The sequence below is a fragment of the Carettochelys insculpta genome, chromosome 17 (assembly GCF_033958435.1).
Source record: "Carettochelys insculpta isolate YL-2023 chromosome 17, ASM3395843v1, whole genome shotgun sequence".
In the NCBI taxonomy this organism is placed as follows: domain Eukaryota; kingdom Metazoa; phylum Chordata; order Testudines; family Carettochelyidae; genus Carettochelys; species Carettochelys insculpta.
Window position 1 is genome coordinate 4,665,772 of NC_134153.1, and position 14,479 is coordinate 4,680,250.

The 14,479-nt window shown below is 46.1% G+C and overlaps 1 protein-coding gene across 1 annotated transcript in view; it reads left to right on the forward strand.

Moving 5' to 3' along the window:
• Window positions 1-14,479, forward strand: part of RTEL1 (regulator of telomere elongation helicase 1) — a 161,489-nt gene that overhangs the window by 132,988 nt on the left and 14,022 nt on the right. Inside the window, exons 30-31 of the mRNA XM_075011522.1 lie at window positions 3,052-3,189; window positions 3,751-3,867. Of these exons, the coding sequence (XP_074867623.1) occupies window positions 3,052-3,189; window positions 3,751-3,867 (255 nt within the window). The remainder of the gene's footprint in view (window positions 1-3,051; window positions 3,190-3,750; window positions 3,868-14,479) is intronic.

Consider the following 14,479-nt stretch of genomic DNA (forward strand, 5'->3'; position numbering starts at 1 on the left):
TGTGGATAAGAGAAGTTACTAGTGTAGGATGTGTAAAAGCAAATGTTAGTGGGTTAGAACAGAGGGGAACAAACTGCAGCCCCAGACCATATCCTGCACCTGAACCATACCTCACCCTTGACCCTCCTATCCTGCCCTCCAAACCCCTCTGTCCCAGTCTGGAGCCACCTCCTACCCTCCAAACCATTCATTCAGCCTCAGCCCCCAGAGCCTGTCCCCCTGCTGCTCTCCAACCCTCTGCAACAGCTAGGAGCCACCTCCCACATCCTGAACTCACTTCTGTCCCTATCCTGGAGCCAGACCCAAAGCTAGAGCACTCCCCCTCCCCCATACCCCAAGCCCAGTTTTCTGAGCATTCTTGACCCTCCATACAATTTCCATGCCTTGATATAGCCACCAGGCCAAAAACTTTGCCCATGACTGACGTAGAAGGAACATGTGTCTGATGTGATAGAGGCAGAATCTGCTATGGGAAGGCATAAGAGAGGCCTTCCAGGGATTTTTTGTTTTTAAATTACATTTCTGAGTGGATGATGTTAATATTTTCCTCGTATCTTTATAGAATTTGTTTTTGTGGTTCATTTCTTTTGGACAAAATATTTTTTTAAATCTCAGACATTTATGACCTCATTCTGATGCTGTTGGTGTCCTTTATGGTCACTTCTCTCCAAATGGCAATAGGCCTTTTTAACACAATCAGAATTGACAAAACGGAAAAGCACTCGTGTAGCACTCTGTGAATAAGAATTGAGTTAGTGGCACAGTAGATGTCAGGTTTTTATCTTTTGTTTTTCTGACTCATAGTTCATGCATTTCCCCCATACTTTACTGTTTTTAAAAAACAGAAATAGAGGAACAAAGGGTTTGGTTAAGGCAATTTCCAACCTGTACTCTTTTATTTTCTAACATCATGATTAGGAAATGGAGGGCACAGGACTGCTAGTTAGGAAACGTGCGTTTTATCCTTTGCTCTTTTGATGACTTGCTGTGTGATCGTGGTCATGTGATTTTAACCTCTCTTTGCCTGAGGGCTTGTACGTGCTACAAAATCAAGTTGCTACTCAGCTGCTGCAGTAATTAAAATGATGATTCATTCCTTCTGTCAGCAGGCACATGCTCACCAGCAGCATTTACACTGACTGAAGTGGGCCACTGTGAGACACTGATAGCTGGAGCCCAACAGCCCTGGGGCTGACTGCTTCAGCTTTAGGCATGGGACTCACAGGTGTGACTCTTGCCCCAACAGCCCAAGGAGTCACCTCAGTGTGGGATCACAAATGTGAGTTCCCCACCCACATGCTAGCAGCCCAAGCAGTGAGTCCAAAGGTGGCTCAGTTTCACAGCTGGGAGCCTACTAACCACGAAACTGAGATTGTCAGTCTCGTGGATGTCATTTCACATTTCTGCTATCAGCCTGAGAGGGTTTCACCCTTTCCCCAGTCCTTCACCATGAAGGGGCAGCTGTGCTCTGGTCTGTTAGCAAGGGGATTAGGGAGGAAGAGTTCCTCTTGTGAATCCCGTCGCTGCCTACTGGTGAGGGGTGTGGAAGGAGGACAGGCCAGGACCCCTCTCCTCACCGCCTCCTCCTACTGAGGGGCTGAGAGCAGGAGAAGAGCCCAAGTCTGGGTGGTAGCTGTGCTTGGGCTCTCTCTCCCCAGTCTGTCACTGAGAGGCAGCAATAGGACTGGGAGCATCAATAAGCCTGCATCCTGCTGACAGCTCAGGCTGTCAGCCCCAGGGATGGGAGGAGAAGGGCCCCAGCTGTTAGCCGCCTTGGCTGACAAAGACACTGTGTGGCCCTAAATACGTCAACATAAGTACCGTGCCTCTCGTGGAGGTGGAGTTACTATGTCAGTGCAGCAAGCCATTACTTTGATAGCAGCTGCATTATGGTGTAGCTGCTGTATGTCAACCTAACTCTAGCGCAGGCCATGCCATAGTTGTACCCCCTTTTTGTAAAGTGCTTTAGACCAAGGAGTAAGAAGTACTGTCTAAGCCAAGGGTGGGCAAACTTCAGTCCATGGGCTACATCTGGCCCATCGGTTGTTTTAATTCAGCCCTCCAGCTCCTGCTGGAGGGGCAGGATCTGGGGTGTGCCCTGCTCTGCTTGTATCATGCCTCTTCACAGCTCCCAGAAGCAGCAGCCTGTTTTCCCCTCCTCCCCCAGCTGCTACATGTAGGGGCAGCCAGAGAGCTTTGTGCACTGTTGCTGCCCCCACAGTTCCCATTGGCTGGGAATCACGGCCAATGGGAGGTTCAGGGGAGCATCTGTGATTGGGAGGGTAGGGCAGTGCATAGAGCTGCCTGGCTGCAGCACTGGATTGTTGCTGGATGGAAAGTGCTGCTTCTGGGAACTGCTTGAGACTATAAGTGCAGTTCAGAGCCTGCACCCCAGCCCTCAACCTCTCCCATCCTCTTAACCACTTGACCTCATCCCCCTCCAACACCCCAGCCCCCTCATCCGCAACCCCACCACAGAGCCCACAACCCCAGTCAGAGCCCACACTCCACCCCCTTGCCCTAGCTCCGAGCCTCCTCCCACACCCCAGCTCCAGTTTTGTGAGCATTCCTGGCTCTCCATACAATTTCCATACCCTGATGTATTGGCCCTTGGGCCAAAAATGTTTGTCCACACCTGATACAAGCATTTAGTAGCAACAACAGCAGTAACAGATTTTTTCCCAAGGTGTCCATAGCGTATAAATACGTGCAACTGTGACATAAGGAAACACCTGCAAAAACATCTAAATCCCATTTTCTAAAGTAACTCGGACGCTTACGAACCTGCAATTCATTGAGACTGAAATGGACTTGGTCTTTTAAGTTCCTCGGTCACTTCTGAAAGTGGAGCTCAGATATGGCTTGAAACTCTGTCTTTTGCTAACAGTGGTTGGTCCAACAAAAGATATTACGCTCCCATGCCTTGTCTCTGTTTGATACCAGATGCCTGAACTGCAGGTCTGCCAGCAGCAAGGTCTCTGTGGAATTTTCTGTGTGTTGGCTATATAAACTGCATGTGTGAACTTACTATTCCTCTTTCTTTAATGAAAGAATTTTACCAGTTTGTTCGACCTCAGCATAAAAAGCAGTTTGATGAAGCATGTTGTAGTCTGACTGGGATGGGATGTGGCTACAAACCTGAGCACAGCCTCCTGAGAGAGGAAAGAGAAGTGTTGGCCAACAAGGCAGGTAAGGCACATTTTCCAACACTAGAAATACAGCCGAGTGCTTTAATAGATGTTTTTTCGTCAACTAAAAAGTATTGGTACAGTAAAAGCTTGATTATCTGGCATCCCCGGGGAGCAACTGCTGACCCTGGAGGGAATGGGAGACTGTCCTGCTGCTGCCAGCCCTGCAGCACAGCTGGCCCCGGCTGGGGAGACCACACCATGGCACTCGCATTTTGTGAAAATCGGGAGGAGTCGGGAGCCAGGCGGCAGCTTGCAGCTCCCCTGCACTTGTGGGAACTGGGAAACTGAACAGCACATCGCTGGCCAGTTTCCCTGCTCCTGTCAAGGGCAGCAGTCAAGAGTCAGGTTGACCTGACTCTTTGCTGCCACCCCTGACAGGAGCTGGGAAAGTAATCAGCCGCGGCGCAGCCCAGAGCCAGGTGCCAGCTCCCCGCTGCTCAAAGTCGCATTAACCCAAGATATGTGCAAATCAAGTGTGCATACCTTAGGGTTCTCTTGTACTTTCTAAACTCCCAAGCCATCAGAAGTTCACTGTTAGCTGACTAGTTTAATTTAATAGGGGAAAAACACTGTCTGCAGAAAACAACGTTCTCGGAGGATCCATCTAACCAGCTAAACTCCCAGCTACACCTCAACAAGGGAGGTTCCCACATGGTCTGCAGCCTGAATAAAGCAGGTATGCTTTCCTTAAAGGGCTGATTCCCTATTTTGTTGTTTTCTTACACTCCCTTGTTGATATGTCAATATCCATGTGTTGTTTCTTGTCTTGAATTTAGATTGTAAGCTGTCAGGGGAGAGACCGTCTTCTTGTTCTGTTTGTACAGCACTTAGCAGGAGGTGTCCAGGTCCATGACTGATGACACAAATAAATAATAAGGGGTATAGGCTGCAAATGGATTTGAGGCCAGTAAAATATTCTAGCATTTTATAAAACAAAAAATCAAGCATGTGATTTAAACCAAATGTATGTGAAGGAATAAACCTCTCAGAAGTTAGAATGAAGGGTGTTTCTTTGCGTCTGATTTATTCCAGCATTGGAAGTGTGATCTGAACACCAAACATTTAAGGAACAATAACCTTCCAACCACTGAGCAGGCCCTGTTTGTTTTCCCAGAATTTCAAGAAGGAAGCAGTTTAGGAAGGTGGCTAGGTATGTGCCAATGGCAGCCTGGCCAGTGAGTGGCTAGAATAGCACAAATGATGTGTTGTGGTTGATTCATCCATCAGCCCTCACAAAGACTGTGCCAGTCAAGGTGATGGTTAGGAAGGACAGGCTGAGGGGCATTTTGGTGGTGATATTTCACTTGTAATGAATGTGTGTCCATGGAGTTCTGAATGCGGTCAGACCTGTGAGAGGTTGTCACCCATTACCCCATAATCCTGAGGGCCTCGCAGTCACAATACACTGGTACAGCAGCTTGCAGCCTGGGACTCTCACAATCAACAAGAAACATGCAGGTCACACCTCGAGTGTCTGTGTGCTATGCAGCCAGTCCTGGTTCAGCCACTGACCATAACAGCCTTTTCTACAGCCCCACTATTCTATAGAACCATAGACTACCAAAAACTGAAAGGAACTGAGGGAGGTCATCAAGTCCTGTGCCTTGCATTCATGGCAGGACCAAGCACCATCTAGACCACCCCGATAGTCTAACCTGCTCTTAAAGTCTCCAGTGCTTAGCCGTCCTGATGGGAAGTTTTTCCTAATGTCCAACCTAAACCTCCTTTGCTGCAATTTAAGCCCATTGCGTCTTATTCTGTCATGAGAGGTTAAGGAGAATAATTATTCTCCCCCCTTGTAACAATTTTTGGGTATTTGAAAGCTGTCATATCCCCTCTCCATCTTCTCTTTTCTAGACTAAACTAAGCCAATTCTATCAATCTTCTCTTATAGGTCAATTTTTGTAGACCTTTAATAATTTTTGTTGTTCCTCTCTGGACCTTCTCCAATTTTTCCACATCTTTCCTGAAATATGGTGCCCAGACCTGGCCACAGAACTCAGATGAGGTCTAATCAGTACAAAATAGAGTGGAAGAATCATTTTGTGTCTTGCTTACAACACTCCTGTTAATGCATTCCCAAATGATGATTGGTTTTTTTTGCAACATTGTCACACTCTTAACTCATATTTAGCTTGTGGTCCACTATTACCCCAGGGTCTCTTTCAACAATACTCCTTCCTAGACAGTCATTTACCATTTTTATGTGTGAAACTGACTGTTCCTTCCCAACTGGCATACTTCGCATTTGTCCTTATTGATTTTTTTCCTATTTACCCTAGGCCATTTTTCCACATTGTCCATATTATTTTTAATTATAACCCAACCATCCAAAGCACTTGCAACCCCTCACTGGTTGGTATCATCCACAAACTTCATAAGTTACTTTCTGTATCATTATCTAAATCAGTGACGAAAATATGGAAAAGAACCAATCGCCAAACTGATACCCGTGGAACCCCATTTGTTATGCCCTTCCAGCACGACTGTGAACCATTAATAACTACTCTCTGGTAATGTTTATCCAGCCAGTTATGCACCCACCTTATAGTAGACCCATCTAACTTCCCTAGTTTATTTCCCTAGTTTATTTATAAGAAGGTCATGCAAAACTATATGAAATGCTTCATTAAAGTCAAGTTATACCACATCTACTCCTTCTCCCTTATCCTCAAGACTTTTTATTCTGTCAAAGAAAGCTATCAGGTAATGTGCTGACTATTACTTATTACATGTCTTCCACGTGTTTGCAAATAGATTCCTTAATTATTTTCTCTATTATCTTTCCTGACACAGATATTAAACTGACTAGGTTGTAGTTTCCTGGGTTGTCTTTATTTCCCTTTTCATAGATAGGCACTATATTTGCCCTTTTCTAGTCTTCTGGAATCTCTCTCATCTTCCACGACCTTTCAAAGATGATAGCTACTGTCTCACATAGCTCCTTTATCAGTTTGTTCAGTATTTCAGGACGCTTTTGATCAAGCCCTGCTTGATACCTTATTTCCACTAAAGACTGCTCCATGATTACACTTACATGTATTTTATTAAATGCCATCGTTGGATGAAAGAAAAAAGGTGAACTAGCTTTCAAGCACATGCCCACACACACTGATGTTCTTCTGCACTCACACACTTAACACAGGTGAACTCGTGCAGGTGAAGAGTTCCATGGAGACAGCAGTGTGTGTCCAGTGTGCCTTCCTGCAGTCATGAATCCACAGCAGCGAGTTGATCACACAACCCTATTATCATCTTGTTCTCTTGTCAGCTTGTGCTCCCTTGTCAGTTTAGTACTCAGGAGCAATCAGTATTATCCATCCTGAGGAGAGGGGGAGTGGGCCAGGGCCGTGAGCCACCTCCTGCATTCCCAGCCAGCCAAGACTCCTGTCGAGTGGTGATGGTAAGAAGAACCCCCAGACCTGTAGCTTTGCATCCATCTTTTTATATGTTTCAGTCCGTAGCTCTTGATCTGTTCCACTGCCCCAGGACTCTGTGGCCGTGTCTACACTAGCCCCAAACTTCGAAATGGCCACGCAAATGGCCATTTCGAAGTTTACTAATGAAGCACTGAAATGCATTTTCAGCGCTTCATTAGCATGCGGGCGGCCGCGGCATTTCGAAATTGACGCACCTCGCCGCCGCGTGGCTCGTCCCGACGGGGCTCCTTTTCGAAAGGACCCCGCCTACTTCGAAGTCCTCTTATTCCCATCAGCTCATCGGGACGTCAATTTCGAAATGCCGCAGCCGCCCGCATGCTAATGAAGCGCTGAATATGCATTTCAGCGCTTCATTAGTAAACTTCGAAATGGCCATTTGCGTGGCCATTTCGAAGTTTGGGGCTAGTGTAGACGTAGCCTGTATGACCATGAGTGATCAGCTAACAGGATATGGAGCTTTGATCTTCTCTTTACCGGGCCTCTTTCTCTTTCTTGGGTAGGCTCTTTTGAAGAGCTCAGCTTCTATTATTCTCTGCCCATCAAGGTGCTGCTGGCACCTGGTTGTCCCAACAGGCTGGCTTGGGGGACTGATTCCATTGCGTGTGCACACATCTTCATTCACACTTCTAAATTAAATTGCAAACCCACCTAACTTTCTAAAATGGATTTTCAGTTACAATTATGTTTTAAAATGAAGTTGCAGTTTCGATCACACATTCTTGCAAGGTAATTGTTGACAAGCTACTAACAAATCATTACATTATAAGACCAATACACAAGTTTCTCTGGCTACTTCTGCACTAGTCAAAAACTTTGAAATGGCCATCCAAATGGCCATTTCGAAGTTTACTAATGAAGCGCTGAAATACATATTCATTGCCTCATTAGCATGCGGGCGGCCGCGGCGCTTCGAAATTGACGCGGGTCACCGCCTCACAGCTTGTGCAGACGGGGCTCCTTTTCGAAAGGACCCCAGCTACTTCGAAGTCCCCTTATTCCTATGATCAGATAGGAATAAGCAGACTTCGAAGTTGCCATTTGTGTGGCCGTTTTAAAGTTTTTGGCTAGTGTAGATGCAGCCTATATGATGGAATTGGGTGGAGGCTTTGCACAACACTGGTGACTTAAGACATGTAGCTTTTCTAAGTAATTTTAACTTGTTTTTTCCCTAATTTAACTCCTGAGCCTCTCGTTTTCGCCAGCATTCGCTATGCTGAGCATCCAGTCATCACCCAGCTGTTTTGGTGAAATGCAAAACAAAGACGACATTAAGCACCTCTGCCATTTCTGCTTTTTCTGTTATTGTTTTTCTCTCTTCATTGGGCTGTGTCTACACTACCACCTGCCTTCGAAGGAAGGATGGTAATTAGGGTGTTGGGAGTTTACTAATGAAGTGCTGCCGTGCATAGGCAGCACTTCATTAAGCAAATTCCCCCTGCAGCAACTTCGAAGTTTTAAACTTTGAAGTACTGGCTTGCGTCTAGCCGCAACAGTTACCATATTATTCATTTCTCCGAGAAGCAAGAGGCAGTCCAGCCCCAGCACTTCGAAGTCCCCTTACTCCTCCAAACTTTTAGTCAAAAAGAGTAAGGGGACTTCGAAGTTGCCCCGGCACTTTGAAGTACCAGCGAGCGCACAGTGGCTAGATGCGTGCCGGTACTTCGAAGTTTAAAATATCAAAGTTGCTGCGGGGTGGGGGGGGATTTGCTTCATGAAGTGCTGCCTGTGCACAGCAGCACTTCATTAGTAAACTCCCAACACCCTAATTACCGTCCTTCCTCCTACCATCCATCCTTCCTTCCTTCCACAGCCATTTAGTAATCGTCCTACCTTGTCCTTGGACTGCCTCTTGCTTCTCAGAGAATGAATAATATGGTAACTGTTCTTATCAGCTGATGCAACCAAAACTCTTCTCTTAATTGCTCACTGAACATGCCCCTTGGAAGTAATCAGTACCTGTGAAATGTTAACATTTATGGAATTTTAAACAGTATAGTTTTGTGATCATCTTGCTAAGAGCTGCTGGCATTTCATCAATAGCTTTACAAGATTTTCTTTTAAGCAGTCATTCTAGTTTTATTGTTTCCTATTTCCCTCTCTGATTTATTTTTTGGAATGCTTGTCTGAGAAAAGGATCTTTGTTTTCATGGTTTTGTCATCTCTTGTTGCTTAGTTCTAACCTGAGATCATAGTTCTCTATGACATGGTAAACAAGTTTGATGGCTTGGAAGCTTTGTGTGGGGAAACAAGCAGCTGGAACAGAAAAGCCATTAATAAACCGATCAAGTTTTTGAGCAAATATGTCCTCAGTACTAAAAAAGAGTTTCTACATTTCTCTGTTATTTAGGCTCCCCTAAAAAACAAAATATTCCCTTATGAGAGAGGGTGTCAGATGATTCTACAGTATGCACTGCTGTAAAAAAAAAAAATACAGATATAAAATTTTCCCTTTGCTCTGCAGTCAAATTCACTTCATTCCACCCCTCCTCCTTCAGGGAACTGAGCTGAATCAGGTCTGTTCCTTTTAAAAGAGAATTTCAATTTATGTTCTGGTTTTTTTGTCAATCGTTTTTAAAAGTTATCTGTCAGCATGTGGTCACTTAAGAACTTGAAACTGTTGATTCGTATTGTGCTGAGAGACAAATGACAATTGTATCTCTGTATGAAGGCTCAGTGGTCTGTTAATCAGAGCACTCCTTTAGACTGAAAAAAAATATGCCTAATTATGCAATTGAAAGAGTGGCATCAGCTGCTTTGACTGTGATCAGTTTTGTACACTATTGAATATGGTTCTGTTTTTTTAATTTTTGAAATAATTAGTCTTCTTGAAGGGTCCCAGAGGGTGTTCCACCTTTGGGTGCACCAGTTCTGCTGTGCTAACTGGTTGGAGATTTTTTGGTAGCAGTGGTCCCCTAGCCTCCCACGTGCACAGAGCATGAGCATGAGACTCTTGGAGTGGCTACTGCGAATGCATGGTCAGCTGGCTCCTCACTTCTTCTCTGACTGCCTCTGGCTTCGGTCATAGCTACAGCAGTCCCCTCACACCTACTTCACTCAATAACTATATAAGACCTAACAACTTACCCATTCATATTGGAGGGAAAAAAAAAAGTGAGAGAGAACAGAGAATAGTCAGATGTCACTTTTCTCAAGTGGCTGTAGCCACTTTCAGCAGCTCTGCTCAATCATGGAGCTCGTCTAGTCAGTTTCATTTCAGCATGCCCAGTTCTGTGGGCTTCAAGAAGTGATGTGCCCTGTCTATCTCTGTGGCAGATGGCCACTCTTCTTGTGTCCACTGCTTGGGACAGCAGCATGATGTCAACAGCTGTGTACACTGAAAGAAACTTAGAAAGGAGATCAAGGTGAGCTAGACAGTAGCAACTCCACATTTGGCAGATGGAGCAAGTTCTGAAACCTGCAGACTCCTGCACAACCTCCCTCCCCCTCTTAGAGATAGTCATAGAACACTAGAACTGGACTTGATGACCTCTTGAGATACCTTCCAGTTCCCTGCCCTCTTGGCAGGTCCAAATGATCATCCCTGATAGGTGTCTATCTCACCTGCTCTTAAATATCTGCAGTGATGAAGATTCCACAACCTCCCTAGGTATGCATCTTCTGGAACCGGAAGGGACCTTGGGAGGTTATCTAGGCCAGTCCCCTGCCCTCCTGGAAGGATCAAGCACCATCCCTGGCATCTATTTGCCCCAATCCCTAAATGGCCTCCTCGAGGACTGAACTCACAACCCTGGGTTTAGTAGGCTAATGCTCAAGCCACTGAGCTATCCCTCCCCCAAATGGTGATGCATGGTAACTTATTTCAATGTGTAACCACCCCGACAGTTAGGAAGTTTTTCCTAATGTCTAATCTAAACCTCCCTTGCTGCAGTTTAAGCCCATTATTCCTTGTCCTATCCTCAGAAGCCAAGGAGAGCAATTTTTCTCCCTCCTTCTTGTAACCCTCTTTGAAGTACTTGAAAACCACCAGCATGCCCCTCCAAATCTTCTCTTTTCTAAACTAAATAAGCTCAGTTCTTTCAGTCTTCCATCATAGGCTTATATTCTCTAGACCTTTAATCATTCTTGTTGCTCTTCTCTGGACAATTTCTCCACATCTTTCTTGAAATATGGTGCCCAGAACTGGACACACTACTCCAGTTGAGGCCTAATGAGCACTGAGTAGAGCAGAAGAATGACTTCTCATGTCTTGCTCACAACACTCCTGTTAATACATCCCAGAATCATGTTTGCTTTTTTGGCAACAGCATCACACTATTGACTCATGTTTAGCTTGTTGTCCACTATGACCCCTAAGTCCCTTTTTGCAGTGCTCCTTCCTAGACAGTTGCTTCCCATTCTAAATGTATGAAGCTGATTGTTTCTTCCTAAGTGGAGCACTTTGCATTTGTCCTTATTAAACTTCATCCTGTTTGCCTCAGACCACTTCTCCAGATTGTCCAGATCATTCTGAATTATGAGCCTATCCTTCAAAGCAGTTGCAACCCCTCCCAGCTTGATCATCAGCAAACTTAAGCACACTCTTTATGCCAATATCTAAATCGTTGATGAAGATGTTGAATAGAACTGGTCCCAAAACAGATCCCTGCGGAACTCTATTTGTTATGCCCTTCCAGCATTACTCCGAACCATTGATAACTGTTGTCAGAGTTGCCACCAGCGTGGTGCTCTGCTCTCTCCGATGTATCACTCGGCTGCGTGCATGTGTTCCCTCTGTGTGCTGCCCCAGCTCTGCAGATTGCTGACACAGCAGACCCGAGGAGAACCCCCAATGACCACAGAGTCTAGTAAGGTGCGAAGGCACGTCGGCCAGGTTTATTGCCGTATTGGACACAATAGTAGTTCCCTGTAGACTCCTCAGTCTAAGTCAGGGCATACTACAAATATGCACCCATGGTCAATGGACTCGGCTCAGTCAGTGGCGGGACTTTCCACTGCCCCCTCGGCCGGACCCAGACCACATCCCAGAAGTACATTCTTATGCACAGGTACAAACAATTTACACGTCACTCCTGACATATTGAGGTACAACCCTTCTACGTAGTTAGGTGCCGCCTCCCCCTTTGTACATGTTGGTTTGAACAAAACAACTCTATCCATCATATTACCCTTTTGCCCCTGTCATTGGGATGTATTGGCCTATTCTTTCTTATCTGTGGGATGTTCCAGGGTAGGGAGTTCTGGTACCATGTACCTGCCATACTACCCTTTTGCCGCTGTCATTGGGATGTATTGGCCTATTCTTTCTTATCTGTGCGATGTTCCAGGGTAGGAAGTTCTGGTACCATGTACCTACTTCAGTATGCTAGGTAGATATGTTTATGCACCAGCAACTCTCTTCTTGCCAACTTCTGTGAGTACTGCATTCCTTTAGCTCACAGCTGCACTTTGCTTTCTGTTAGCAAAGTCTTGACCATTACTTTGGTTCAGGCCTAAGGCCTCATACTGGGCCTGTACTTACCACAATAACTACTCTCTGAAAACAGGTATCCAGCCAGTTATGCACCCACCTTATAGTGGCCCCATCTAAGTTGTATTTGCTTAGTTTATGGATAAGAGGATCATGTGAGACTGTGTCAAATGCCTCACTAAAGTCTAGGTATACCACATCCACCACCCCTCCCTTATCCACGGGGGGTCAAAGGCACTGACAGGGTTCTTACTCAGGCAAGTCCTAGAAATAAGGGGAAATCCCCTTTGACCAGGAAGAGGCTGCATACTTTATCAGCGTCGGCCTCCCCAACAAGCAAGGCAACCTCATCAAGGCACTGCTCTGCCTCCCTTATCGCTTCAAAGGGGGCAGTGAATATTGCTCCTCCTAACAACCATACTGTTCGGGAGCACAAGAGGATTCACCCCTCTTCAACTGACAAAGCAATTGGGCTCTTTAACACAGCCACCAATTTAGCACCGAGGAAAAAGCACAGAAAAACAGTGGGTGCCAGCTTCCGCACACACTGCGCTGGCACCGTCAGCTGTTAGTGCTCCCCCACCCTTTGACAAGCCGGCACTGGGGAAGCATGCCAAACGCGGCTCCAGTGTTTTCTGCTCTGCCAGCACTGACAGCAAAGGGGGCTGTAGTACCAAAGCTGACGCCTCCATTCCTAGCACAGTATATTACAAAGGGACGCTCTCTGTCATCTCGGTACCAGGTACCGCGTTATTCAGCACGGATGGCTTCTTGCATAGCTTGAGGCTTCCTTGTTCAGTGACTCCAGCCTCCACGTCTCCAAGGTGCTCTGACTCAGACAAAGATATTTTACCTGTGAGAAGAGTAGAAAAATCTTCTACATCTAAGCAATTATAACTACAGTGGTGGGCAACAACAGTAGATGCCACCCCCCATGCCACCCAACTGGCCATACTGGGATCTATGGGCAGGTTTTTGTCAGCAGCCCTTTCTCCAGCTGTTACCTCAACCTCTACCACTGAATAGACTTCAACCCCCTAGTATTCAGTCACTGGACAGGTCTGAGATCTTGGAAACTGATGACTATGGCAGTTATACAAAGGGAAATGAATGGTCGAATTCTCCACTTCCCCAACAGTTCTCTCGCTCCTCCTCCTCCACAGACTCAATCTTTCCACCACCATGTTGGGTGACGACCCCAGGTTGTTTCAAGACCTCTTCAGGAGGATCTCAGATAAGCTGAAGATATCCCTGTTGACTCCTGCAGATACTCAGCATAAGCTGACTAACATCCTGCATTCATCCACACACAATAGGGTGGCAATACTGATTAATGAAGCCCTCCTGGACCCACCTAAGCTTCAATGGAACACCCAGGCCACCTTTTCACCTACATCAAAGAGGCTAGATTGAAAATATTGTGTGGCCTGTAAGGGTGCTGAGTTCCTCTTCTCCCTCCCATCCTACAACTCACTAATAGAAGAAGGTGTAAACCAGAGGGGTAGGCAGCAGAATTCCATATTTACCCTGGGGCATAAAGAATGGAAAAGGCTGGACGCCAGCCTACAATTCCACGTTGCCAATTATGTGGCATTGATTGCGAAATAACTCACACCACATTTTTGACCAACTTCATATTTCTATTGAGAAGAAACCAGACAACAAAAGAGATCAATATAAAGCCCTTATGGGAGAAGGCTCTCTCGTCTCAAGAACCAGCCCTTCAGTCGGCACTGGTCCCAGAAGACACCACTGCTAGGTCCCTGGCATTGGCAGCCATCGTGAGGTGGGTGTCTTTGGCTACAGCTGTCCGGGTTTCCTAGTGATATCCAAACCACTGTTGAGGACCTTCCTTTTGAAATGTCTCAGCTCTTTGCTGAGACCACGAACACAACACTTCACTCCCTCGAGGACTCAAGTGTCACCTTGCATACCCTGAGCATCCAAACAATTACTATGAGACAAAAGCAAAACAGACCATTCAGTTATAGGTAACATTCAGTAACAGACATTGTGATAACAGACGACACCAGAAACAGCCAAGGAGGAGACAAACCATGGAACAGTCTCTGATCCACCAGGCTTCAGCCCACCAGTTGTTTTGAAATTTTGAGAGTTGGACAACCCCCACAATTCTTGGGACCCGGTCCAAGTCTCACACAGTCTTTGGATCAAGGCTAGCAGCATTACACCCTGCCTGGCAAGCCATCACCACCACGTGGGTCTTAGACATCGTACACACCAGTTATGTCATCCCATTCATCTCAAATCCCCAACCACCATTCCTGTCCCTTTTCAGGGACCCCTCTCACGAGTCAGTACTCTTAACAGAAGTGCAACATCCAGTGGGAGTCAAAGAAGAGCTACTCACCGAGCAGAGGGGAATGGGCTTCTACTCACACTACCTCCTCACACAGAAG